The sequence below is a fragment of the Aquila chrysaetos genome, chromosome 9 (genome assembly GCF_900496995.4).
Source record: "Aquila chrysaetos chrysaetos chromosome 9, bAquChr1.4, whole genome shotgun sequence".
Taxonomy (NCBI): Eukaryota; Metazoa; Chordata; class Aves; order Accipitriformes; family Accipitridae; genus Aquila; species Aquila chrysaetos.
The window spans coordinates 39,694,236-39,722,028 of record NC_044012.1 but is presented as its reverse complement, the minus strand read 5'-3'; the positions used below and the strand labels follow the sequence as shown (position 1 = coordinate 39,722,028).

Sequence of the window (27,793 nt, the reverse complement as noted above, 5' to 3'; positions counted from 1 at the left end):
AGTGAGAATATTTTTACTAATAGGTCATTGTGGTCCATGGTACAAGAAAGCCAAGAAACCACAAAATTCACTGGAAAGAACCTCCATGACAGTCACACTAATAGGATGACAATACGTGACAATAATTATAAACCAATACATCCATTTTCCGCTTCTTATCCACGCTAATTCCTTTTTCTTAAAGATTGAACCTGCTTTCTTGGTACACTGACTAACATATGATAGAAGTGTCAGAAGCGACAAGACAAATATTCTCCGCAGCATTCTATTAGTGTGCTTCATAATGCGTAAAAGAAACTGCACAGGGCTGAGATAGCCCTCCTGCCCATGAAACTACCAACTCACCAGTGAGGATGCCATCAGCAGGCATAAATTTGTGACATCAGCATTATAAAGTTTCACCTAGACAAGTTCTCTCTCAAACATGGCTTGTTTGGAGACAGCAACAGTATCCAATTTCTTGTAACACAGCTTCAGGAAAGAAGTTTATATTTTGGTAGAGTCTAGAACCCTACATGATAACCAGACTTTCAGAGAGACCAGAGCACTTCCCTTGGTCTTACTCTTTGACACAGCCTTTTCATCGATATCTTAGTCTCTCCTGACCACCAAACTGGTCATACAGAATGGTGCTGCATGGTAGATAAAGGAAATTCTATGCAATTCACTACACACAAGTCTTCGGGTAAGAATTAACTGTGGTCCCATATACACATTAAATGCTGCAGCATCAGCAAAGCTGCCTTGGGCTGAAGTCCAGTTTGATGCATATATTGGATGCAAAACACCTCACTTCCCCTCAGGGTAAAAGGAGCACATATAAATCAAAAAAATTGTGCATAACTAGGTACTCTAAGCAGAGACAGTTAACTAAGTGCATTGGGTCTGCTATTTCTGCGGATTGTTCCAAATTTCTTTTGACACCCCCGTAAGTTCTGGAAACAAATACAGATGCTTTACCCTTGTTTTGGCCTTCATAAACACGTGACTCTCCATATCTTTGCTGGATTTATTATGCGCAACACCAGCCTTCCTCATAGCGTCATCACTGAAAAAAAGAGGAAAAAACAAGCCCGGGTATTAATGGAGGACATCAGAAAATACTTTCTGTAATTAGAAAGGTCTGTGAAACAGCTTTTTATCCCCCTCTCATTTATAGATTAAAAAAAAAAAAAAGAACAAAAAGACCACCCTTAAAATTGCCACCCTTTAAAATTCCTTCAAATAATGGAAAAAAGCCAACTAATTTCTAAAAGGCAACAGAACTATTCTTTCCAGAAATTCAAGAACAACTGCTAAGCAAGTCATTATTTTACCGCCTGATGTATTATTTTGACAAAATACCAGGACCCGTTCATTTGAGGAAAGCTGAATGACAGGATTAATGTAATCCGTTTGGCGAACAACGGGCTTGAGCCTGCCTAGCGTCAGGCATTTCCAAGAGAATCCTCTAAACATAAGGTGGAAGAATAAAAAAATTTTAAAAAAGATTGCCTAAAGGCATAGAAGTTTGACCAATGAGTGAGAATAACAAGTGGGAGCATTGATCAGGGGCAGAGAAGACCAGATGTGCACCGATGTGCAGGGCAGGGAGGGGACAATCAACATGAAAGCAGCAGGTGAAGCAGTAAGATGAAAAGAAGGCCCTGTTCATGGAAAGTTGAGAGGAAGAAAAAGAACAGGTTTGGTAATAAAAAGCTTTCAATTCCCTTACTGTTCTTTCCCATTTACCAGCCAGAATCACGGGGACTTACTGTCCTTTCTCCATCACACCTCTAGTAAATTGGAGCTAGATCTGCCCTCTGGATGGGATATTGAACATGCAAGATGAAAAGTTAAAAAAAAAAAAATTAAAAAAAAAAAAATCCCAACCCCACAGAAAGCCACACACTGCTAAGGACATGGGTGGAAAAGAAGGTGAATTCTCAGTACATCAAAAAGTAGCAAGCAATTCAACTGTGACACATGCGACAAGACATCCTAAAACAAGGAGTTTAGTCAGGTGAACAGCCCTATTCAAACCCTCCAGGCATTCTCATTCTTGGAAACATTTCACTTCACTGCAAAACCTGCTCTGTTTTAAAGCAGCCTAGCAGCTACAGTCTAAATTCCACAAACAAGTTACGAGGAAATACTTTCACCTTGTAATTAACATCCCAGCAACTCAGTTCTCAGTAACTGCTGTTGCATGAGCAGCTACCCTACACTAAATGCGTGTCAGGGTAGTGATCCCTGAAAAGTTCAAGCCAGTCTGAAGGGGGACTACTGTTTTCTTCCCCCTGAATTTCTACCACCTCCCATGCAGCAGGAACGGTGGTTGCATGAGCAGTAAGCTGGTTCAGCTTCCAGAATTAACTCCATAACACAGTCACATAAGTGAGAAGAGCAGATGCTATAGCCTTAAAATGCAGGAGCTTAGGCTGCCACAACTCACACCCTTACCTTGCAAACTAGTAGCATACAGCTAACCTGCTGTAGCCTGCAAAGTAGAAGACAGTAGAACATAGCTACCTGCTGTAAGGCTCTCTCACAGTAACTTGTTCGTGTGGTCTGGCAGACACTAAAAAACGCTGTTTATACATGAAAGTTACTTAAACCGAAGCAGAATCCAAACATAATGCAGAATAATTATTCCTCCATGTGTAAACAAGCCTTAAAGTGAGCTGCTCATAAAGGAGCTCTGCTGCAGAGGAAGAAGCTATATCCAATTCTTTATTGACACCTCCCTTTTTTAACGCTTTCACTTTCAGAAAGGATGCCTCTAAATCCACATTACTCTCTAAATCCTCCTTAACTTCTCAGTCCCATCGTACAATGACAAAGCCTCTCATTTTAAGAGCAGCGAGAACTGAGCAGGCAGAAAGACAAGAAAAAGCAGAGACAAGTAAAGGAAGTAACATTTAGGTAGTACGTAGTGGCTGTCATCAATGTGGTATCGAGAACTTGGAAAAAAATCCACAGCAAAGAATTTATCTACTTTTATATATATCTACATGAAAGACATTTTATAATGACTACATCTGCATTACCAATAATGTCACTCCAAGTGCTCCATTTCATATCTGTTAGCATTCCAATAAAGGTTTAGACTAGGAGGAAGAAAAAAAAACACACAACTTGTTTGTTGTTCACATACTCATCTGCAATCAACATAATATTTACATTAAGAGACTGGGAAAGTCACTAAAAAAAAAAAAAGCCATAGCTTTAGCACAGAGTTAAGGATACCAAATAATGTATCATATCCTTGCAGAACACCAAACTCAACAAAACTCTGAAAACTAGATGGTACCAGCCAATTCGACCTTCATCTGCCTCATAATCACTTACTAAATGCATCATAAGATGCACATTAAAACTCTGCCTTTTTCATTTCATGCAGAACAGTTAAAGTTGCGGTTTCACAAGATGAAGCATTCAACACCAAGAACAGCTTCAGGAATTCCCCCTCCGTTCCCAAGAAAATTGTTTCCAGCCCAGCAATGTGCAATCTCTCACTCTGGCCAGCTGATCTAGCTGAAAAATCTTGCAAAACACGTTCTCCTTCAAAACTATACCAGCTCCCCTATCCAGTTCACACCATGACTGCATGAATCAGTTGTTCCAATGACACAAAAGGGCAATGATTTCCAGGCCCAACACCACATTAAGCCGTGTAACATCACCAAATGCTGTTTCGTGAAATAGACTATCTGATCACTGTAACAGTTCAACAAACCTTTCTTGATTAAAACAACAACAGGGGGGAAAAAAAAAAGTTTAAAAGAAAGTGTGCCGGTAAGCCGTTAGCCACATCTATCCCCATCACATGGTTTAAAAACCTCCAAGTAAACACCAACAAATACATTAAACTTTCATCACTTGATCTTGTGCACATGACGCTGTCCCACACAACATTTCTGTTAGTTATAGATCGGACATAACAAATTTCATCAATAGCAGCCCTCACTGCAGGAATACCCACATAACAACACAGATCAGCAGAAGACCCAAACCAGGAATCACTCGTATTACTTTATTCACGTTTGCTGGACAGAACACATAAAGGCCTGAAGGGCCTCAGTCCCCAGAACGCTGCCTTCAGCTACAGAGGGAAAAGTAAAGGACCATCCAGCCTCTCTAAGGCCTTGTTCTAGTGTTACTGCAGAACTGGAAGGAAAGGTAATGAAAACAACTCCTCCCACTACACACAGAATCACCCGTTCATAGCTTCACAAGCATATCCTCCAACAGAAGTGATATCCTCCAGCAGAGGTGACTAGGTAAGAAGCCGCCCCTTCCAAGTTGTGCCAGTACAAGCGTTTGGCTGTGCCATCAGCAGTACTGAAGAACAACCAAGGTTATCAATAACCACTTTCCCTGAGTTATCTTTAACTTTGAGAAATTTCCCTAACAGGTTCACTGCATAGCAACTCGAACACTTGGAATGAAGAGGTATTGCAGAGGCAGTAGCTTCTTCAGTTTACAGTTGTGCCAAAATTCGTATTTATAAAATTAATCCCTCACCTTCTACAGTCCCAGGAAGGGAGAAGCATCTGCCTTCTTGGCCTTTTTTGCCTGAATTCTCATCAGACAACCTAGGCTGGAATATAAAATTAAGGCTCCTTTATGAACTGGTTTTGTGAAGTGTTTCACAGAGAGCAGTAATGCAGATCATCTTTTCTCCCTGCCCCCTCCACCCCCCCAAAACTTCAGCTGCTCCACTAATCTGCCTGCTTGTTCCTCAGACTCCACCTCTACCTCCTTCCACATGCTCTCCACATTCCCATCCTTATTTCTGTTCACACATGCTCTTTCTTCTCATCCAGCTGAACCATTAGCTAAACCTATTCAATCTTAAGTCAGAACATACTTATCAAAACTTCAAGCAAAAAGCTGAACACAAAATTAACGGTCCATCACACAAGTTACACACCTTTTCTACACTCAACATGATTCCCTTCTAACATAGCCTGGGAGTAGCTTGGGGCAGCAACTGTACACAACCACGTATGGAGTTTACCACCACACAACCCAGTTCAGATCTGTCCTTCAGGCAACACCAACATTTGAAAACATATTAAGGAAAGGCCTTTAGAAAGGAGACTCCCAATGAACCAGTATGTGACTCCTCCCTGTAAGGGCCGGAATAAAGGGGTACCTTGCAAGCACAAGTATATATTCACACTTCCTACATCATCACTGGCTCCTGGAACAACCTGGGAGAAGCCAAAGCTTCTCCCTGGCCTCAGTTATCTAAGCTCAGGCTTTCCTGGATCTTGTAACAGTATGAAAGTCCTGCTTGGACCTGCATTCACACAAGAACCTAATACTGAAGGGGGTTTCTCAGGTCATCAAATGCAGTTTTCTCTCAAATGATGATAACCAAACCATACACATTGACCACTGACACATTCACTAGGATACCTATTCCACACAGCAACCCTGAAATGTTCATCCACATAATGTCACTCTTTAAAAAAAAAAAAAAGCCCAAACCACCCCCCAACTTAAATTCAGTGTTGTAAAGGAAACCCAAATGTAAAATCCAGAAGCTGTAACAAGGCACTCAAAATGAGTTATGTGAATGGTTCTGTACATTTAAGTTAGCTTTTAAGACCAAGTATTAATACTCATCTTGACAAATAAATATCGGTTGCTATTTGCAGGATGAACTGGAAGATATACACACATGTAAGACAGTGTATTTTTGTAACTGTTAGGAACAACCTTCCCACAAATTCAGAAAACTTTCAGATGATTCAGATTCACCAGATATTTATTTTAATTACCTCCCTCTTTCACCTACTACATAAGCCTCACTAATGGCAAAACTGGAAGCTTATGGAAAGAAATAGGAACTTGATGCATACAGAGCTCAAGTCTCTTTAGCCAATATATTGCTTCTACTTCTCATTCAACAAACCTATCTATTATAAACTCCACTTCTGGCTAGCTTCACTTTATTCCAAGTACCAACATGAAACCAAGCCAAGTTGTTTTCAGATATCTAGCACACCTAGCGGGGAAGGAAAAAAAAAAAAAAAAAAAAAAAAAAAAAAAAAAAAAAAAAAAAAAAAAAACTGTCACTGTCATTGTACAGTTATCCCAGTAATAAGTTTGTTTGCTTTTTAAACAAGACGATGAATACAAACAGATGATATATACTACAAAACTGGATGGAGCGCAAGGAAGGAACATCGTTTACAGACACAATCTTAAAAAAAAAAAAAGAAAAAAGGCTGTGTCAATACATCTATGACAAAAAGCACACAGATCATACACAGGCATCTGCACACATATGTAAAAGACAATAAACCGAGGACATTTTATTTCTACTTTTTCACAACACAAATTAGAAGTTTAAGATTACTGTCATCTCTTCATATGGCATTAACCTTAAAGTTAAAAAATAGTCAGTAGCAGTAATTTTCTTAATCTCTTGCTCTATGCTTCCATTGAAACATTTATCAGCATTGTTTCCTGCTCAGAGAAAAAACAGGCAGTTTGCAGGGCAAACACAAAACCGGAGGTTTACTGCATTAAGGTTTGTATCTGCTTACTCATCTTTATTTCCTCAAAGTTACACAGCATTTGAGGGTACTTTTGTTTCCTTATTTTGATGAAGCAGTAGAAGAGGAGAAGAAAAAGCAAGGGATTAATCTAACAAGATTAATGACTTTGCAGAAAGTTTAAAAAGTAAAACAACAGTTCTGAGCACCGAGAAAGCTTGCATGGCTTTGACAGACACACATTATCTTATTTTAATGAATACCGTAACAGTTTGCTTCTGAACCAGCACCTTAAGTAAAGCCCACAACCAGGGAGTAAAACCACATGCAGTCAAATAGCATACTGTTTACATGTCATAAAAAAAGACAGTCTGCTTTTAAATATTGACTCTTATAGGCAACAAGGCAAGATCAACCTTTTCAAACACACACAAATAAGGATTTCAACATTACTTTAGAAGCACTGAACAGTGCTTTCACTTCTGTAATAACCACCTTTCGTAGGGTAGAAGAGCCTTCCAGAAAATACAACAAACATGCAGAGCAGCAAAGTAATTCAAGTAAAGCAATTGTTTCACAAAGGACAACTGAAAAGGCAACAAGCTGAACTTTGCATTAAATCACCAACATTTTTATTTCGTTTTTGCCCTAAAAAGTCAGATGCAAGATAGTAACAGCGGTTTTCATAGGACAGAATATGTCAAACTCGGTAACACTATGCACACTGCCAAAATCGAAGCCCTAAAGCAGATGCCGTCAAGCGGGACAGGAAGCCAGTATTCCTGGGGAAGAGGAAAGCGAAAGGGAAGCAGGATCGGAGAAACGAAGTCAAAGAACAGGCACGGCTACCCCCCACGTAGGGTCTGAGCAAATCCCGGTAACGAGGCCCCCTCACAGGGGGACGGCGGAAGGGCCCAGGGGAGAGCAAACACCGGGGACCACGGAGGAACCCAGGCAGCAAGGGGAGGACCAGGAAGGACTCGCAGAGGAGCGGAGACGGGTGGGACACAGCCACCCGGGCGCGGCCGGCCCGGGGAACAGCGGGAACTGCTGAAGCCCCTCTGGCAGAGGCCGAGGCCCGCCTGCGGCCTACTCAGCGCTGAGGCCGCGGCCCGCACTCACATCTGGCTGACGAGCTTCTGCCGAAAGTTGGTGCTGCGCCAGTCGGTCTCAGGCCCGGTCACGTCCATCCCTGCCGCCACCGCGAAGGCCGACCACCGCCTCCTCCGCCGCTGCCGCCCCGCCGCCGCCGCCGCGCTCCCCCGCCGTCCCTCGGCCGCACACCACCGCGGAAGTGCCTCGCACCCACTTCCGGCGCGCTGAAGGCTTGAGGGAAATGAAGTCTCGGCGCCAGCCCGGCCAACTCTCGCGAGAGCTGGCCGCCTCGGCGCGGGGCTCGCTGGGAAATGTAGTCCCGCCCCTGCACGCTACTCACGGTACCGACCCGGGCACCGACAGCGACGGGGTGCCCGCCGCCCGCAGCCCCAGGCCCCGCCGCGGAGGGTGACGGGCCCGGCTGGCCGACCGAGCCCCCCCCCCCGCCCAGGGACACACACACATACACACAGAGAGCAGCGCCACCGGTAGCCGGGCCCCCTCGGGCTGGCGGGTGCCCGGGTGACGCTGGGGGCTCTCGCCCCCGCCGCTCGCCCCGGTTCCGGCCGCGGCCGCCCCTCCCTCGCCGGGCGGGCGCGTCACGCGCGGTCGCCGTGGTTTCCGGGTCGCACATGAAGGCGGAAGCCGCTGGCGGAGGCCGCCGCTCTCGGTAGGTGTCTGGGGCGGCGGCGGCGGACCGGGGCGGGGGCGGGGGGGAAAGAGGGAGCGCAAGGCCCCCGGTTGGGCCGCCCGGTGCTTGCGGGGAGGCGGCGACCCCCAAGCGGCCCCGGCGTCACCCGTTCCCCCGGGGAGGCGGCGGGGGCGGGGGGGGCTGGCGCCGAGAGCGGGAGCCTTTCCCGGCTCAGCCCCCCCGGTACGAGGCGGTGTCCCGCTTCCCCCTGCTCGCCGCCGGGATGCCCAGAGGCGGGGGCGCGGAGGGGAGGGAACGGCCGGAGCTGGTCCGGGGACAAGCGCGGCAGGCACCGGAGCGGAGTCTGCCGACCCCACGGCCGCCCCGGTCCCGTCGAGCCCCTTGCCGCGGGCCCTGCCGCCCGCCCGCCCACACGAAGCCACCGAGGCCGCCCCAGCCAGGCCACGGCAGCAGCCAGGGCCCCGCTGCCTGCGCGAAGCCCCTGAGGATCCCCTTGGCGAGGCCGAGGCCAAGACCCACGTCCCCGCGCAAAGCTGCCCGGGCTGTGCCCGCAGGGGAGGTGGGATGAGCAAGTGGGAGGACGTTGGGTCTCAGGACCTGCAAAGGTGTTTTCAACAGGGGAAGAGAAAGTAAAGCCAGAAGTGCGCTTGAACTGGCTTTCACCTCGTCGTCACAGGGTTAGTCTAGAGTCAGGCTGTCTCTTTTAATGATGGGCAACTCTAGGTAGCCTTCCCCTGCGGAGAAAACGGCTCGTTCTGTGCTCCTGATGGGAAATGTATAAGTTACGGGGCGGGGGGAACCCCACAGGTCCCTACAGGAACAAAATTAACGTGGCAAATGATATGAATGAATTCATGTTTGGTACAGAAATCAGAGCTGAAGCATGCAGGGAGAGGCCTTTGCTCTCTTCCAGGTCACTTAATTGTTGTATTTGGCACAGAATTAATTACTTTCTAATTTTTTTTTCCTCCTTGTATTTTAGACTATTAAAAATTCATGATGTGGTTTAAGCAGTTCAGCAAAGCAGGTTCAAGTCTTGCCAACTAGCTGAGTCTCTCACAATTCGTAGAGCATATACCATTGGCTAATTTATAAACTGGCAATTTTGGCATAGTTATTACTTAGAGAGCTTGATGCTGTAGAAGCTTCATTAAAAAAAAAAAAAGTGGTGTTGTTCTTACTATGGAAGAGACTTTAGGATTTTTGAGGGGCTTTCTGAGAGTTCTTGGGATAACGAAAACAATTCTGTCAAAAGAACATATTTCTCACAGATTTACCGGATATATCTGGACATAGAACTAAACACTACCTCCTAATTCTGGAAAAAGCTGGAGCCTTAATGGTAGGACATCTGTTTTTAGGGTAAGCAGGTACCCCATCTCTGAATATAGTTGGTTAACACACCATCCTTCAAACACAAACAGCCACTCCATCCAAACTGGAACATGACTGCTGAAAGACTCGGGTGAAAAGCAAATCTTGTTTCAAGATTAGGAATGAGAGAAAAAGAAAAATAGTAAGAGATAATCAAACTCTTAAAAAGATGATGAAGCCAGAAGAGAAACCATTTTAGCACCGTATTGAATATTTTTTTCCTTATTACAATTTCTTGGTAGCATTTGGGCCACAGGCCACCTCCCAAAAATGCACAACAGAAAACTTTACAACCCTATGAATCTGGGTAAGTTGCAAGTTACTCATAGATAAGGCAAAATATTCAAGTTAGAAAGCTCATACTCTTCAGGTTATATATAAACATAGATACATTTCATGGGAGTTTAGCCATATACTTATTAAATACGAGATGTTTTATTCTCAATATGTCTTAGAAATAACTTGTAATAGGCTTGGGGAAAAAAACAACAAACCACAGGTGTTTGCTTCTGAAAGGAATGAATGCCAAAATTTGTGAGACAGCATAGTTTGCAAAAGCTGTTTCCCAAACCACGCCTTTTGGTTTCCTCCCACACTTGAAGTATACTACTAATGCTAGAAACTGAAAACGGCTCAGAAATTCAGCCCAGAGTGATGTGCTTGCATATTTCCATTAGTGACTTAAAGAAAGATTGTGTGTATAGACCTAGCAAAAGCATCTCGTCGTTTGATGAGTGTTCAGAACTAATCTTGAGATATTATATGCTACCAGATGTCTTTGTTTCTTTTTGCAAGGACCTCAGTCAAAAGGAGTTGTTTGGGTTATTGCCCATATTTGTACAAGGTTCCTAAAGTGAAGTGGTATTTCAGGAAGATTTTTTTTGCACAATTGTGAATGCATAGAGGCATAATTCTGAAAGAAGTACTGCTGAGCAAAGCTTCTGTTTTTCCTTCACCCCTCTTCTCTTCCCCTTTTCTTCAAAAGGCATGAAACTGGCTTAAGTCTTGGCTACCCATAATGGTGTACTCAATTGTCTGCCATGTAGCAAACAGTCTTACAAGTGCCCATTACAAATTATGATACAGTTGGTGAATTATTCCAGTATCTGCACTCCAGTTAGAATGAACAATAGTTTTGCTTTTCAATTTACATTGTTTGTGGCATCACATCTGTTTTCTGAACTGTTTTGGCAGGGGCCCAGCTGCCTCCCCATTCTGCACACTCCCTGACTAGTTGATCTATTTGTTTGTGTGCCCTCTGCCCTGTTAAAATTCTGGTACATAGCCAGGTTCTGCCTATTTGCATTTGCAACCCCTGAGAGTCAGCATAACTAGCATTTTACTCTAGTCTTGTATCTTGTCTTCTTGTCAGGCTTTCAGCTGAAGCCTGGCTTAGATCCTAATTCTTGTTACTCCCTAGGGAGAGATGAAAGTGTGGGAAGCCTTAGGGCACCGATTTTAAACTTCCTCCAACGCACTATGACTTTTAATTGCCTAATCTATTTGGATCACAGTCAGCACACCATACTGGTTGCTCTGTATTAGAAAAAAGCTATGAAGAAGATAGCCTGCAAGAAAGAGGACAGAGCTGCAACTGAGGGGCATCAACAAGCTTTAAGAATGGACCAAGAGGAACCACACAAATTTCAGTAGCAAAAGTCATGCACCTGGGTCACAGTAACTCCATATATTGGAGCAGGCTGGAGACAAGGCTGGCTAGAAGTCCGCTTTTTAAGAGAGCCTGGGGGTCCTGATGAGCAGCAAGCTGAATATGATTCCTCCAATAGGGGCCAGCTTCATACTGGGCTGTGTTAGCAAGAGCATAGCCAGTAGGTCATGGGAAATTATCATTTCCCACTCTATTCAGCACTTACAAGCCCACAAAAACTGAATACCATGCCCAGCTTTGAGCTCCATACCGAAAGAAAAACCTGTGAGTTCAGTGAAGGACCACCATACAGGGCAGGAGCACATACAAGGAGATACAAACACATGCAGGGCAAGACGACTGGGTTTGTTCGATACAGAAAAGGCTAAGGGGAGACCCAGTTGCCATTTTTTAAGCTAATGGGTACACGAAGCTGTAGATCCAAACTCTTCTTTGTGGTACACGGTGCCAAGGATGAGAGGCAGGTGTCACAAATTGCAGGAAAAGAAATTGAGACAGGATAAAAAAGAAAACAAATCTGATGGTTAAGCACTCAGTTTTCCAATTATTGACAAGGATGGAGATTCTGCACTTGACTAGACAAGGCTCTCGGCATCCTGACCTGATTCTGAAGTTTTCCCTGCTTCAAGCAGGAGATTGGACTAGAAACCTCTCAAGTTTCTTTCCAGCCTAAATTATTCCACAATTCTCAGAAAGCATGGGACCCCCACCAAGCTTAAACCACCTGTCCATATGGCAGTAAGCTAAACAGATTTGGATACCCAACACCAGCAAGCTCTAGTTTATTTTGGGCACAGCTGATGCACGAGAAAATATCACTATCTGCATAAAACACCTCTTTGTAGAGATGTAACTGACAGCTACAAGCTCTTGAATACAAAAATGTCTGAGTTTCCATAGAAACTAACTTGGATAATCCTTCCTGTATCCAGCCATTTCTCTACAGTAGAGAACTAAGGCTGTCAGCACAACTGTACAAAAAAAAAAATAAAACAAAACAAAACCCACACCACACACTAGTAAGCATCACTGTATGACATGGATGCTAGTCATAAAAGGGGTGAATACTTGCCTAGGTATGTATCATACCATGCAATACCAATAACAGCCTTCAGCACTGTAAATTATCTACACTATGTTTAAAGCACAGGATCACTGCACAGCATATCTCACCAGAAAATAAAAGCTGAGTATATCTATAATGGCAGCAGGATGCATCCAGGACATACGCCCTGACCCAGCTGCTGGGAAATGCTCCCAGGTACCACATATATTCTTAGGGAAGCAGGACTCTTCTCAACCTCAGGAAGCATATGGTTTAAGGCATATGAATTCCCACTCCCCAGAATGTTCTTTCCTGGAGCAGCACACAAACAGCATGGTGTAACAATTGCTCTGCGCTTAAAAATTCAGGTAGGACAGACATTGCATTCTCTTCTACCATATCTATTTTGCCATGCCTTTAACTTTTCCTTTCCCTGTTCTAGTTGAGCTACTCCATTCCTATACCCTGTGTTCTTAAAAGGATAAGGATTTTCAGTGAGCACAAGAGCAAGCCAGCATACCAGTCTCACACCATTTTGCCATTTGAATGATCAAGCTACAATCCATTCCCTCAATTCCTCCTATCCCAGTGCCAACCTTCTCACTCATAAACCACATACCTTTGCTGTGAAAGCAAGTATTCTGTCATTGATCAGAGAGGGGATTTTGTTTAAAAAAAAAAAAAAAAAAGAAACCAACCACAACTCTTTTCATGTACAGATAAGCAGTTATTGCAGTTGAATGATCAGAAGCCTAACACTTCTGCATTTTTCATACAAGTAATCTGCAGAAGCATGTTGTGGTACTGGAATCTGAATACAAGACAATCACACAGAGCTATCAGCAAGCCACTGAGACACTGCAGCTTCCACTGTGTCCATAGCTTATTACAAGAGACCACTAGTGATACAGTGAACTTTGAATGTAGTACAGGAAATAGAAGGAAATACTGTATTTCCTTCATACTCCCTCCGTGTCTACCATTGCAAGGCATGGCTGCTTTCTCCTGGTTCCTAAATGGAATCCAGGCATGGAATATAGAAAACTTCGGTCTATTGAAAAAGAGCAGTCACATCTTTCTAGGTACCCCTGAGGGTTTTGCCATTTATGGGGGATTTTTTTGTTTGCTTTGAGTTTTTAACTCCTTGATTTGAAGTGACTAAACAGTGCACGTCTTCCTACATTAGCATTGCCTATAGAAGCGCACATACAATTACTGACCTCATAGGCCTCCTTCCTCTTTATGTAGTGGGCACTCAGTTGTAGTACCCTAAAATTAATCACTACATTAACCCATGTCCTCTAAAAGACAAATGCAAACCAACATAACTGCAGTCTCAAATACCTTGTGCAGCCACCTTAAGAAAATCTCTAGTCTGATTTTCTCTGCAGTTTCAAAGTGGTTGGAACAAGGACTTGCTTTCCCTTGTTTCTGGAGACAGCATCCCACAGACCATGAGACAATATTTTTTATCTTTACTACTGTTAAAGAAGCATGGTGAATAGAAGGAGTTCCTCATCTCTTCCAACTTAAGGTCAGTTCTGCAATACTCAGCCACTGAACGTCACTGTTAACAGCTGACCAGCACTGAGAAGCTTGCACAAGAGGAGAAAAAAAACCCCCAAACTTATCACTCAGATTTCTAGGAACTTGGCTCAGTCACAGAGTTAGTTTCTCAATAATAGAAGTAAGAGAACAGAGAGGCCTCAAGAACGTCCTACAAGCAAGAAGCTGATAGGAGAGAGGCTCAGAATAGAGGGAACTTAACTGCATGGTTCAAGGGACTGTGCATTTATATTAGCTACCAAGGGCCTGCCTACAGCCCCTTCATTTACAGGGGCAGATATGCCAGTCTGTGAAAATGGTGTCTCAAGCCCTAAAATCCAGCAGAGTTCCTGAGTGGCCAGGAAGGAAAAACAGTAAATAGAAGATTTTCTACAGCATACAAGAGGCTGAACAAACCTGTTCTGTCTCTCCATTCAGAACTGTACTGCTTGGACTACATTTAGCTTTTTTTTTTTTTTATAAAGGGCAATAAAGATTAAGCAAAATACAAGTTTGAGGACATAGGGTTAAATTACTTTCAGCTCAAAATATACAGAGGTTATTCAGTAAATTCCCTTGTAATTTTTAAGACTGATGGACACTTTACAATGCATAACAATTCCTAGATAGATTAACAGTCATTCCCCCATCCAGCTGGTATCCACACATTAAACAGCACACTTCCACTGTTTTGGCTACCAGATTTTTAGACAGTAACAAAGGCACAAAGCACACAGGTCACAGTTATACAACACAGTGTGAGAAGCAAGGTGCTGTGCTAACTCTAATATCCCTCCCCAGCAAATTTGTGGTCAGCATTTAGAACAATACTTGGAGAAATATTCAAAACTATCAGCTCACCAAGCACACTGCACTGAATCCACAAAACTCAAATGGCAAAAACACCTCACTTTTCTTTCAAAGCAGCCCACAACACAACCTCACTAACCCTGTTTCAACAACCACTCTTTGTAACTTCCTACCCACCCAACCCCAGCTGCTCCTTGTACAGCTATTACAAAGCTGAGCACACTCAGTAATCAGCTAAATGAATCTTGCTGGCCATTCCCCCACAAGCTGTTTAATGGTTCTCTACCCTTCTTTGTCTTAAAGGTCTTTTCTACCAGCTTCTAAGGCTACCTAGGTAGGAGTTAAGTGGCTTTCCTTGGCTTTTGGCTCAAAGAAGAGGACTTGACCACCTATGTCAGTCAGACATCATAGACTAATACCACACATGTCCACCTTTAATTTTTTAAGTTGGGAACAGTTCATGAAAATCACTGCAGTGAGAATTTTCCTAGAGTAGTCTGTTACCACTGGTTAAAACTATGACAATAGACAGGCATACTTACTTATAAGCCTTGAAGCCCAGTTTAGGAGAGTAGGGAGGTACACAGGATATAGGTTGTCTGAGTAGCCACAGTGTAATTAAGAAACTTCATGTATCTGTGTACAAAAAGAGCTTATGAGTGCTGGCAAGTTTTAGACCACATACACTGTACCTGCTCAATAGTATTCTACCCTTTTTCTGCAGCAGCATTGGTATTCAACCTACACACCCAAAATTGGTTAGCAGCAAATAACTGTGGATGGCAAAAAACCCTCACAGGTAGCTATAGAGAGTGGTGAATTTCCATACTATAGTGGCTCTGTGCTCCAAATGCACAAGGCAGCTCTTGTGTTGGTGTACGTGCATGAGTGACTACCCTAAGGACAGTCCAGCTCACCAGTGACAGCCAAGATACAATCTAGGGGCAGAAGTTGAGAACAAGAAGTAGGGACTGCCAAAATTCAGAAAATAAAGCATAGCAAAATACCTGTAGGCTCAGCTGTTGACTAGCCAAAAATCAGCTGTGGAGGATGGTTCAGCTGCGCTCCCAGCATCTATGTTTGACCACACTGGCCTTACCCCAGGTCTGCTAGAAGGGTTGGTTTGTTCAGCTATTGCTAACAGTTGTGGGATAATTCAAGTCCATATCTAGTAGAACTAGCAGTGAGATAAACTTGCTGCATATCTCTGAAACAGCCCCATTTGTCACTGAAAGCTCTGCAGAAACTAATGCTCATACAGGCTTCAGAATCCCTGAATTATTTAAATGATTTTTATTTTTATTTACTCTCTTTCATAATACCATTTGATCTTCCTGGTTCCAGTTACCATATTTTTAAGATCGCATCCTTTCTGCAGCTTTACTTGCTGAAAGCTTCACCCCCTTTCTGTTCCTTTTTAAGATTATTTGGATACAGAATGTACTCTGAATAGTAACTCTACAGTTATATTAATTAAAGGTAGATTTAAATAAAGGCTTGGCATGATTATACAAGTTTCCCACTCTACCCTGCATGTATCTCTCTCTCTCTCTGGAAACCACTTCTACAATACATTTCTTCGCTAACGCTTGTTACACGGGGTCAATGGCCTGTGTAGTTTTAATATATCTCACTTATTTCTCCCTAGCCTCTTCCACCAATCCCTACACTATATGACACACTATAGGCTTGTATCAAAGGTCATGCTGTTTGCCCTATCCAACAAAAGTCTTTGAATTCAGAAAATAGTTCATTTGTTACGTTCACTTCTGCTTTTTGATGCAATGATTTTACTCTTATAGAGACTTCTTTGATAGAGCTAAGTAGCTGAAAAGATGCAGCCTTTTTTGGAGCATTAACCACATTAACTCTGGAGTGTTAACCACATTAAACCACATTAACAGGGTTAATGTGGTTTATCTGAATCTGTTCCTCATTTGGACCATATCTCACCCAACCTTGTTTTTGCTGCATTTATTCCCTTCTAGTGAAATGGGAAATTTCTGATCAACATCTAGTAACACTCACTCCTTCACTTGCCTTTACTATATTATCTCCCTTGCCTCAATCCATCACTTTTAGTATCACCCAGGAGCAAATCAAATGATACAGTAATGTTTTGTCTGCTTCAAAAGCAGTCATCTTATTTCTAGGAAAAGCATTTACCTGTCATGAAAAATAATCCATTACTCATCTCTTCAGCTGATGATGGATAGTTTCCCCTGTATAATTGACCTGAATGTGCTCCCTAGAAGGCTGTCTCATCAGAGCTCCTATTCTGAGCTGCTTGTCTTGGTTTTGCTGGCAAAGAGCAGACAACCATTAACAGGCTTTTTCAGGTTTTTTTCCATCCCATTTACCATGCAGTGCCACCTAGCTTCCTTTTGTTTTGGACAGTGTAGGGTAACTTCCCTCAGGCAGAACAATAAACATTTTCATATTTCTTGGTGTCATCCAGATAGCTCCTTCCTCACTGACCATACACAGAATACCTTGCAGTCCTTTGAGAGATTTCCAGTGTTGCATTCACTGTCTATAGCTGGCACAATTAAACAATGGTTCCATTTCTTCATTGTTTATTTGGATTTGCTGGGTTTGTTCTGCTTTTGCTTCTCTGACTGCTGATAACCCCTTGTGACTATCCCTTGTGCCACTAAGCTATTTCCCAGGCTGCTGGAGGAGAGGCTATTATAACTGTGTCTTAAGCACTGTATCAGCTAAGTTACTTCCTTTTGGTAATGTGAGGGTTTTTTTAATGCGTTCTGACAACTGGATAGAGTCTATGAGCTGTAACTGCTACAACTTCTGACATTCTTCAAAGACAATGAAAAGGGTAAATTACAGGATGGTAGAAGAGGACTCATGAGATTTTGAGAGCTTAACCATAGACATGAAACACAACCACAGCCAGCTAGCTTTTTACAGGTGTTCCCCCTTGCGCCATAGGCGACCTTCCTACAGTGGCAGTGGCAGCCCTAGAAAAAAGTACAGGATAGCCCTCTACAGTGCCTACACTGGAGGAAATACCCTGTCTCTGCAGGGAATCACAGTGAAGTGGAAAGCAGTTGTGCATGCTAGCTTGAAGTTGTCACAATAAAGAAACTCACTTTGAAGCCTACAGTTTCATATAGTATTTTATAGAATGACAGTTGGAAATGTGCTCAGCTAAGGAAAATGAAAAAGCAAAGACAGGGAGAGAGGAGAACTTTCAGATTCTGTGGTAAAATATCAAGAGAAAGACAGAACGTGCAGTTTATATTGCAGCAATGTTATCTGAGGATATTAGGCAATTTAGCAAAAATATGTCTGTTCTTTGTTATAAATGATGTAGAAATGCAAAAGAAACAAGGGGTTCTGGTAATGGGTTGGGAAGTGAAACTCTTGCTAAGAAAAAAAAATATCCCTACATGCTACATACTTTGACTCTTGGACTGAAAACCCAAGAGTCAGAATACTTGTTTGAAAAACCATGTTCTGCCACTTTGGTGTGCTGATGTACACCTGTCTGTTTCCAGTATCATCATTCAGAATAATTTATTCAGGGTAGAACTGTCTCTCCATTGACTGAAGAATTGGTTTGATTTATTTTCTGTGACAGGCGGGGGTCAGAGGACCATTAGTAAAGCAAAAGGCACAAACCTTTGCTGATTCTGTTGTCTCACAGATTTCATTCTGCTACAGCTGGTGGCTGAGCATTTCTGCCTGGGATGGCGGAGGATCAGGAGCTGACTCAGCCACACAAAGCTCAACTCGAGCCCTCCCTTCAGCAGCGCACCAGCAACACATACCGCAGTGCAGAGCACTCTCAGGCCTTGCTCAGTGGCTTGGTATCTCTCCGAGACAGCAGCATCCTCTTCGATGTAGTTCTGGTAGTGGAAGAGAAACCTATTGAGGCTCATCGCATACTTCTAGCTGCATCCTGTGACTATTTCAGGTACACTTCCATACAGCAGTAACAAGCATGTGTCTGAATATTACTCAAACCTGCAACATCCAAATCTTCTGTCTCGGCACACTGCTTCTGGATGTAAAATTAGACCTGTAAGATGGAGCTGAATGTGTTTCAAAATACTAAGTATGGCTTTATTCATCTTTCTGTTATTTCTCTACAGAAATAAAGCTCTTGTTCCTGCACACTGAGCTTACCTCCACTAAATTCACTGCCTGTGGTACTTGGAGGTATATAAAGAGGAGAGACTATCTGAACAGCTGTCTTCTGCATAAATGCACTCTGGGTGGCTTTTAACATATCCTTAGCATTGGAAGACTTTGCCCATTGTGGTGATCATTTCATAATACACAAAAAGTCACTGGAAGTGGGTCACTCCTCTGTTACATCCCTATAGTGTGACTCACTGTCCATTAAATCAGGCACTCCTCTGGTCAATTTGACTAGCAGTTTCTTGAACTCACTTTATTTTCATAGAGCAAACAAACAAACAAACAAACAAATAAATCCCAAGGCAATCCAGGCAAACTTCTAACTGGAAGAAAAACTGCTCTAGCTTAGAAAAAATTCCTACAGTCCCAAGTTCCTCTCTTTTTCCTCTTCCCCCACACCCAGAGTATCTGCCTCTGCCCATTGACTATCCGTATGTACTGGGTCTGTATTTAAGTCCTTCAGCTGTGAATCGTACCTTTCACATGGCCTCTACTGTTTTCCTGCAGAATGAATAGTATTATTTTCTTAGGTCCTAAAGGCCTGTACTCTTGGTATCACTGGCTTAGAGAAGAGGTAATGCCATAGAAGTGTCTGGCTAGGTTTTTATCTTTCTGAATATTTTTTTATGTTCCTGGGACAACGTAAGATAAGCAAACTGAAAATAGCTTCAATGCAAATCTGCCATAGCATGTGCCATTGTCTTTTTTACAGAGGAATGTTTGCAGGAGGACTGAGAGAGATGGAACAAGAAGAAGTTCATATTCATGGCATCTCCTACAATGCAATGTGTAAAATCTTGAACTTCATTTACACTTCTGAGCTGGAACTCAGTGTGAACAGTGTACAGGAAACCTTAGCTGCAGCCTGTCAGCTTCAGGTGAGGTACTGGGAGATGTGACAAAAAAAGAAGCAAGAAACAAAAGCAACAATGAAAGAAACAGAAAACATGGATATCTGGTTAGATGGAGGGTTAGGGGGTGAATAAGAGCATGGGTCTGATGAGAAGCATTTCTCTGGGATGCTGTATCCACTGGAACTAATAATGGAAGGGTAGGAACAATGAATGAGTACTTGCACATCTTATTTGTGCCAATGGTTTTATTACTTTAAGATTTACCATTTCATCTAGAGGACTATTTTATTTAGCACTCACTTCTACTGATCTGCTTATGAAAGCTTCCCTGAAACAGAATACCTCTGGCCTATGGTAAAGGACAGGGTTTGCTGCTCAGAAATTGTTGTGCTGCTCAAGGTCTTCCCCAGATTGAGTCCACAGGCACATAACCTCCCCTGACCCCGTCACTACATGAAATCCTACCACTATGGTTTCTGCACCAAGTGCAGAGTTCATGTGCCTTTAAGACAAGTTTTTTCTCTTAATTTCCCCTGCAGCTAACCGCTGCACAAGGCTTTGGTACTAAATCTTAAACTTTCCGCGTGCTTGCTTTGGTTGGTTTGTACACACATAGTTAGCACCACTTTGTTAGCAGAGGGGCTCTTGGACAGCAGTTACTTCTTTATTTGCCAGTAGTCCCTCCTGCCAGATATGACTTCAAATTGTATTCAGAAGACAACACTACGTATTAATTTTCCTTTCAAATGGCTTCCTGTGCTCTTGAGTGATGTAGATATATTTGTTACAGATACAGTCTTTGATGCAGTATGTCTATAGTGCTCTGAAATTACGGAGTGACTATAAACCTGGCTTTCACTATGTCCTCCATGCCTTCTGTTTTCATGACTGCCTCCCAGGCAGCCTGCAGTTTGGTACCACGCTAACGAACCAGGCAGCCTGGCTGTCCAGTGTCCCATGTGTCTTGGAAGACACATTGCTGTTGCACCTGAAGCCAAACTCGTAGGCCTGCAGTATAGTGTGGCTAGAAGGTCTATATTATATTCATCTACATACCCATGTTGAGTTCTTTTTCTCTGGAGAAAGGTGAATTGGGCACAAGTGAACATGGCGATCAGACTGTGAGGAGAGCAGTCATCTTGTGTACCACTTCCTTACAGTCATCCCGGGCTTCTGTCACCTGTCTCTTGAGTGTGAGGCAAGTGGTGTCTGAAATGAAAAATCTCTCTCTCTTGCAGATTCCAGAAGTCATTAAATTCTGTTGTGATTTTCTCATGTCCTGGGTAGACGAAGAGAACATCCTCGACGTATACAGACTAGCTGACCATTACGACTTGAGACATTTGAGTGATCAGCTGGATTCCTACATTTTGAAGAACTTTGCAGCTTTCTCAAGGACACAAGTGTACCGACAGCTACCCTTGCAGAAGGTCTACTCCCTTCTCAGCAGCAACCGTTTGGAGGTTAACTATGAGTTTGAAGTTTATGATGGGGCACTTTTTTACCATTATTCTCCAGAGCAACTGGAGACAGATCAGGTCTCCCTGATGGAGCCCCTTAAGCTACTTGAGACAGTTCGTTTTCCTCTGATGGAACCCCAGATCCTGCAAAGGCTTCATGACAAATTAAGTCCATGTCCTTTAAAAGATACAGTCGCAGATGCATTAATGTACCACAAGAATGAATGTCTTCAGCCAATGCTTCAGAGCTCCCAGACACAGCTGAGATCAGAGTTCCAGTGTGTAGTGGGATTTGGAGGGATGCATTCTACTCCATCCATTGTCCTCAGTGATCAAGCCAAGTATCTGAACCCCTTATTGGGAGAGTGGAGGCACTTTACAGCTGCACTAGCCCCCAGAATGTCCAACCAAGGGATTGCTGTTCTCAATAATTTTGTATATTTAATTGGCGGAGACAACAATGTAAGTGGTTTTCGAGCAGAGTCAAGGTGTTGGAGGTAAGATAAGGATAATCCTGCTATTATTTTTATTGCCACCCTGTTGCCCATCTCTGAGTCAGTAAGCCAGTAGTGCAGTCTGTACACTTGCTAGCCGAAAGATTAGGAACTGATCAGGGGCCTCACTGAAAGAAAACACAAGAAGTAAACAAATGAGCCTCATAGTAACAGGAAGCTTCCAGCAGTGCTGATGGGACTAAGCCAAGCCTGATAGGGTAGAAACAGCTACTTATTCAAGAGTATTACATGTGCTACTTTCTGCCTTGTTGGAGGGGGGAAGTATTAAAGGTGTGGGAAGCAGTAGTGAACCTAGAACCCTAGATTGTCTAGATGCTCTTGAGCTAGGATTTTCTAGAAGTCCTCTGAGTGTAGTTTTGGTCCCAATACAAAGGGATTTAGCTACCAAAAAGAGTTTTTAAATAAAATGCTATTACTGGCTGATTTTCAAGAATCTGCGTGCACAATAGCAGCATTCCAAGGTCCTCTCATATTCTTCTGCGCCAGGGAAAAGAGCAGGAGGAAGGATCAAGTTTAGACCTTTCACTGTCCATTCCATTGCAAAAACAAACACTTTTATTTTTATATTGTGGTAATTTTTACTAGTTTTAGCTGAGTTTCCCTTATTTTATGGCATGCATAGTTTCACTTCACAACCAGTTTTCTCTGTAAGTAAAATTTTCAGACCAGAGAGATATTTTGATCTGAAAGTGAATCATGAGGTTCACTTTGAGCAGCAGATACTTGGGAAAAAGAATCAAAGAACCCACCACATATTTATGCCCTTCTTGGACTCTTGAAGATCCAGATTCAGTCTTTGTGCTATTTTTAGACTCTTTTACCTTGCAGAATGGCTTTGTGCAAGCAGAGATTTTGATGTATAACCTGACAGCAGGTATAAAATAATGGAAAACCTAGGCTTTTATAGCATGATTATGTCAGCTAAAATACATCTTCTAAAAATAGAATAAAACAACTTTGCTAATAATAAAATGCTGACAAGGCCAAATTTCACTCCACTTACAGCTGAGCTCAATTTCAGCCAACAACAGTACAGTAACCCACATCTGTGGTACTGTCTGGTATTCCAGCAATGATTCTGTGCCTGTATGAATAACTTTCTTTGATCCCATTCTTTTACAAGGTATGACCCGCGACACAACAAATGGTTCCAGATCCAGTCCCTACAGCAAGAGCATGCTGACCTCAGTGTTTGTGTTGTGGACAACTATATATATGCTGTCGCAGGCCGAGATTACCATGAAGACCTGAGGGAAGTGGAGAGGTATGACCCTAAAAGCAACACTTGGGAATATGTGACACCTCTGAAGAAGGAGGTAAGGAGTCCATTAGCCACACACACTACTACAGTTCCCCAATTCCTGATTTAATCTTTTTAGATGCTTTTCTCGTGTGTAGCTTTAAATTTGCTGATAGTCAGATGGAAAACAGTAGCCTCTGTATATGGGATAAATGAATATCAAGAAAGGAGAATAATAATATATGTAAATTACATTTTGAGGTTAAATGCTTATTTTTCCTGTTTTCTTGTCATTTTCCCCTGCACCTTTATTGTGCTCATCCTTAAAACCATTTAAACTTGAATACATAACCTCTGGGAACAGGAAGTTCCCATTCCTCCTACGCAGGTAAACTATGAGCCACAGTAGTACAAGCTTCTCACAGTCCTGACAACATGCTTTACTCCTGATCAGAAGCGATAATGCCCCAGGAAGAAGGTACATCAGTTTCTATAGACTGCTTAGTTCCTGCACACAGAACTGAGATTGGGTAACAAGTTCTAGTCACAATAGCTTATGTGATGCAGAATCACATCTTGGTGAGCTAACCTAAGACCATTACTCATTTGAAATACGTGAGTGAATAGCTGTCTTTTGTCATCAGTAGCATTTATCCTTCTAGAACAGCAATTGCCAAACTAGCAGTCGTGACCTCAGGAACCAGGAAATGGTATAGTGACATGGGAATTGGGGTTATGAGTGGAAAAGTTTGTTCTAAGCTCTAACACTGCTAAAAAAGGCAAGAATTTCCATTTTCAGGTTAAAAGTGTTGCAAAGGAGGAAGATAAATACAAACAACTGCTTGGTGAATCTTGGTTAGGGAAGAAAACTAAAATCCTGAGTAATCTTTCAAGAAACTATGCTGATTTCTACTGTACCTTTTAAAAGCTTTGGGTCAAGTGACCAGCACAAAATAATATTTGTGATTTCGTAATGCCTCTCAATTGAGAATCTCAGGACACCTTAAAAATACAAATATTACTGCCATTTTACGAAAGGGATGCAGAGGCAGAAGAGCTTGCATGAGGTCACAAATAATAAATGTGTGTCAATGCTGAGAATATAAAAATCCTTAAGATCCAATTGAGTGCTACTAAGTAGGATATCTTGCATTTCTGATAACACTGCTTGTATAAGAAAAATCTCCAACAGAGAGGCTTCCAAGTAGACTAGGGAGAAAAGTAATAGTATGAATGACCTTCTAATCAAGGAACAATAAAGAATGAGAACCCACTGCAGTTCTGGAAGTTTTAGAAATTCTAGTGTATTTCATTCAGAAATTCACACTTATAGCATAATCACCTAGAAAGGAATTGTCTATAAGAAAATCTTTCCAGATGTTGATATCTGCGTAATACATGAAGAATGTCACCCCCTTAATGTCTATTCCATACTTTGAAACCGAGAGAAATACATAAATCCAGACCTCAACCTCTTGCTTTCCCATGTGGCGATACAGGTATACGCACACGCTGGAGCAGCACTGGATGGGAAGATGTATATTACTTGTGGGAGGAGAGGAGAAGACTATTTGAAGGAGCTACAATGTTATGACCCAAAGACTGACCGCTGGGACGTTTTAGCAGATGGTCCAGTGAGACGTGCTTGGCATGGGATGGCTGCACTGCTAGGAAAGCTCTATGTAATTGGAGGAAGCAACAATGATTCTGGCTACAGAAGGGATGTTCACCAGGTGAGAGCATGTCATACCTGTCTTTCTTGGAAGAGTCTGTTTCTTATGGATGCTTGCACTCTGATGTAATGTCTTTCTCCTACTAAGTACGCAAATAAAACTGTCTGCCCAGCAACAGCTACTGCACCAGCTCTCCCCCACTCAGTTGCAGAACTTACAATGATTTATTTACTGCTGTCTGTCTTGAACGCATAGTCTAACCCACAAAGCATTAAAGCTCTAGCACTTGGAATTCTTACCAATTTTAAAACAACTTTGATGGATAACATTCATTGGCATGCACATACCCAATAAGTAGCACATCAACTAAATTTACTTTACATTGTCTTCTCATGTGCATTTTTTTCTAAGTTGAGGACTTTTGAATTACCAATGTGTAATTGCAGGACAGATTTGTAAAGGATGTGTTGGATGGCAATTGTATAATGCAATTAAATGTACAGTACCTGATGAAAAGTGATGGCTGGTGAGAATTCTCTTGAGTCTTATTCCAGCTTCTAGAACTGCTAGAGACATGAAGAGAAGACACAAAAAGTAACTGCTCTTATAAAGCGAATAAAGATGGCAGAATTAAATCTAGCTGAAAAGTATATCTGAGTGATAAAAAGGTGCTTACAAATAAAAGCAGTTAGCCAAGTAAGTACCCAATGAAATCTAAAGCTTCCCAACATATGGTACAGAGACAGCTCAGCAGATATGTCATATTTGTATGTTCCAGCACATTTTTTCCTAATGCAAACAGATGCATCAAGTCTGAGCTTGTATTACCATGTGTCCTCATCTTTTTCACTTTTGTATACATTTTTTTAATGACGTACAGCTGTTACTCCAGCAGCAGGGTCAGAACTTGTGATTCAAAGCTATATGGCAACTATGCACAGTTTTCTGCTGAGTACTGTACTTTTACTACACAGTGATATGCTCTCTCCATTATCAACACCCTGTCAAAAGACTGATGATATTGCATGGCTTCCTAAATAGTCTGCCATATGGCCAGGCTCTGTCACTAAGATACAAGTTTGATTTTGGCTAATCTCTTTCTTTTTTTTACAGGTTGCCTGCTATAGGCCAAGCACTGATCAGTGGACAAATGTATGTCCACTTCCTGCAGGACATGGAGAGCCAGGCATTGCGGTCTTAGACAACAGGATCTATGTCTTGGGAGGCAGATCCCACAACAGAGGAATCCGCATGGACTATGTCCACATTTACGATGCAGAGAGAGACTGTTGGGAGGAAGGACCCCAGCTGGAGGATGATATTTCTGGGATGGCTGCCTGCGTTCTCACTTTGCCCAGGGCTATTTTAATGGAAACAGAGAAATGGTTCTCAGAATGGCATGCAGACCGCGTGAAGTATCACCTTGATTTTCCATCGGAAGTTATGAGCGTATCAGACTGGGAGGAATTTGACAATTCAAGTGAAGATTAGAAAACTTTAATATTTATTTTTTGCCAGTGGATGAGGAAATTAAGGCTTGGAGAAAATACTTAGAGATTTTATATGTCTTTCTTATATATATAAATAAGTATTTAAAGGTTTGAAATATAAGTGTTCTGCACAAAATGCCATTCACCATCAATATCTGCCCATCTGCAAGTGTTCTGCACAAAATGCCACTTACAGTCAGTATCTGCCCACCTGCGAGAAAGCAGCATTTTTAAAGTAACTACAGAACTGCCATTTTCCCCCAGTTAAAGTATAGAGGTTCTTCTGCTTTGAAGGAGACTTTTCTCAACCTTCAGCATGGACAGGAAAAAACACAGAGAAGGCTCAGCTTGACTAGCTTCTTTCCTTCCAGCTTTTAGCTTGAAATAGCTTTTTCAAATTTTTTTTTTTCCTTTTTTTTTTTGGTAATAGAACTTCCTAGCCAGCTTAACACAGGCAGGTAACACCTAGTGTCTCCCTCCTGTGCCAGGTGTCAGACAGCTTGATTGGTTCTTCAGCAAGATTGAACATACAGAAACAGGAACAGTAGCGAGAAAGTCTGAACCTTCATCTCATCTGGGCATGCAGCCATCTTTGTAACTGGGTTAGAGCCTGTGAACTGACACCCACTCCTGAACTTCTATACTGCAAGTTCTGTCAACACAGTGGAAAGAAGATTTCTAGAAAAAACTCTCTGTACAGAGTATGGCAATCTCATCGTTCAGCTGTCAGACACATCTGTTCACAAGCGTAAATTAATAAATCCTTGTCAGAACTTTTTTCTTTTTAACTGCTGTCTCAGTTTTATTAACTGTGATGTGGAGTCTGAAGTTAGTGAGCTTAATTAGATCCTACAGTACTACATTAGTATCAGTGAAGTTACACCAGCTTGGGAGATGGGCAATTTTTCTTCATTCTTTTATTATATGCTTTAGAAGAGGATAAAGAGAGCAGAGATTGGTTTGCCAGAGCAGAAGAAAAAAAGTAATAAGGAGATGACTAGAGGTATTGAAGATTACATTGGTCTAAGACCCTGCAGTAGCTGAACTAATGCCAGCAACATAATACAGAATTACTACAGCTCAGAAAGATAAGGCATAGTAAATCCTTCCTTCATGAGGCCTTAAAATAATTGGCTTCTGACTACCATCTTGCTTAACATTAGTTTAGAAGATGATGTAAAATCTGAACCAGTGTCATACCTGAATAGCACGGGATCCTTCCTCTTGGAGGGCCGGGAAGTAATCAGTGCCACCAGAAGATCATTAAGAACTACCAAAAGCTTTTACATCTTGTAGCAATAATGGGGTTGCAGGAGAAGGGCAAAACCAAGGTGACAATCAGAATGACTAGTCAAGTATCATCACATTATGACAAATACTGCAGATTGATGTGCTACTTTAGAGAAATGGAAGAAGTTCCTGGATATTACCATTCTTAGGGATATTTTGTGTATGGAAACAAAGATGATTTAAAAATGGACCTAGATGACTCCACATTAGGAGACTGGGCTTCTGGAAAAGATTGAAGAATATTTGCACAACTCTTTTAATAAGCTCAACAGCTTTTTCTTGGTAAGAGGGGTATTTGTTGGATATTTTCTCCAGCACTGTCAGTTTTCACCTCAATCTCTGAACCTTTGCCAATTGGCAAATAAAACAAAAGACCTGGTAACTGCAAGAAACCCTGATTATGAGCTTCTTCAGAAAATCTTCTTTTGA

General features: G+C 42.3%; 2 protein-coding genes across 7 annotated transcripts in view; one reads left to right on the top strand and one right to left on the bottom strand.

Moving 5' to 3' along the window:
- MED15 (mediator complex subunit 15) overlaps window positions 1-7,795 on the bottom strand; it is a 30,270-nt gene extending 22,475 nt beyond the window's left edge. For 2 of the 3 annotated variants that reach the window (XM_030025664.2, XM_030025666.2), the window contains exons 1-2: window positions 7,614-7,794; window positions 961-1,048 (exon numbers count right to left, since the gene is read on the bottom strand). In XM_030025664.2, the coding sequence (XP_029881524.1) occupies window positions 961-1,048; window positions 7,614-7,681 (156 nt within the window). In that variant the 5' untranslated portion in view covers window positions 7,682-7,794. Of the gene's footprint in view, window positions 1-960; window positions 1,049-7,613 lie in introns of all 3 variants that reach the window. The other variant, XM_030025665.2, reaches the window with a different exon arrangement.
- Window positions 7,796-7,907: 112 nt separating this feature from the next.
- On the top strand, window positions 7,908-26,862 carry KLHL22 (kelch like family member 22). 4 transcript variants are annotated; one of them, XM_030025668.2, is made up of 7 exons: window positions 7,908-8,256; window positions 18,363-18,615; window positions 19,555-19,720; window positions 20,935-21,653; window positions 22,795-22,987; window positions 24,411-24,644; window positions 25,698-26,862. In XM_030025668.2, exons 2-7 carry the CDS (start codon window positions 18,389-18,391, stop codon window positions 26,073-26,075), a joined length of 1,917 nt encoding a protein of 638 aa, XP_029881528.1. In that variant the 5' UTR covers window positions 7,908-8,256; window positions 18,363-18,388; the 3' UTR covers window positions 26,076-26,862. The 4 variants fall into 4 exon arrangements, with proteins under 4 accessions (XP_029881528.1, XP_029881527.1, XP_040982030.1 ...); XM_030025667.2 differs by having other exon boundaries at window positions 18,346-18,615; XM_041126096.1 differs by lacking the exon at window positions 7,908-8,256 and adding an exon at window positions 18,794-18,860 and having other exon boundaries at window positions 18,524-18,615.
- The last annotated feature ends 931 nt before the right edge of the window (window positions 26,863-27,793 follow it).